Source organism: Carlito syrichta, unplaced genomic scaffold, assembly GCF_000164805.1.
Source record: "Carlito syrichta isolate Samal-C Ts95f unplaced genomic scaffold, Tarsius_syrichta-2.0.1 Scaffold146578, whole genome shotgun sequence".
Taxonomy (NCBI): Eukaryota; Metazoa; Chordata; class Mammalia; order Primates; family Tarsiidae; genus Carlito; species Carlito syrichta.
The window spans coordinates 1-499 of record NW_007090674.1 but is presented as its reverse complement, the minus strand read 5'-3'; the positions used below and the strand labels follow the sequence as shown (position 1 = coordinate 499).

The following is a 499-nucleotide window of genomic DNA, read 5'->3' as shown; positions in this document are numbered from 1 at the left end:
GCCCCTCCGGCGCGTCCCGGCCATGCCATCCTGGCCACCCCTGCCCCTGGGAGACCACCGCCCGCACGCCATCCCAGGCCACACCTCCTCCACGGGATGGCCGGCCCGCCGCCTCCCTCTTTTCTTCCTCTTCCTCCTTTCCTCTGTCTCTGCTTCTGACCTTTCTGTCTTTCCTGCTTGAGACTCGAGGCCTCTGTGACTCTGTCTGCCCCGTCCCTTCCAAACCGAATTTGCACTAAGTCGTTTGCACTGGTTGGAGTTCCGGAGGGGCCTGAGTCTCCGGTGCGAGTGTGCGCGCGTGCCAGCCCCTTGGCGAGGCCGCCCGGCCCCGCGGCCACCCATCTTGGCCGGGGCGCCCGGGCGGCTGTGTGCCCGTGGCCTCGCCCTCCCCTCGCCCAGTCTGGAGGCATTCCATCCGCCTGCTCGCCCTGCACCCCTCCCCACCGGGGCTCCACCAGGAGCCTCGGACTCATCAATAAACACAGTTACAGCAACTTGT

General features: G+C 67.1%; 1 protein-coding gene across 1 annotated transcript; it reads right to left on the bottom strand.

Moving 5' to 3' along the window:
• Positions 1-84: 84 nt before the first annotated feature.
• LOC110594848 (H19 opposite tumor suppressor) lies at positions 85-428 on the bottom strand (the record flags this gene model as incomplete). Its single annotated transcript, XM_021708764.1, is given in 2 exon segments — positions 85-360; positions 362-428. Coding segments are annotated over 2 exon segments (343 nt in total), but the record flags the coding sequence as incomplete, so codon positions are not given.
• Between the last annotated feature and the right edge of the window lie 71 nt (positions 429-499).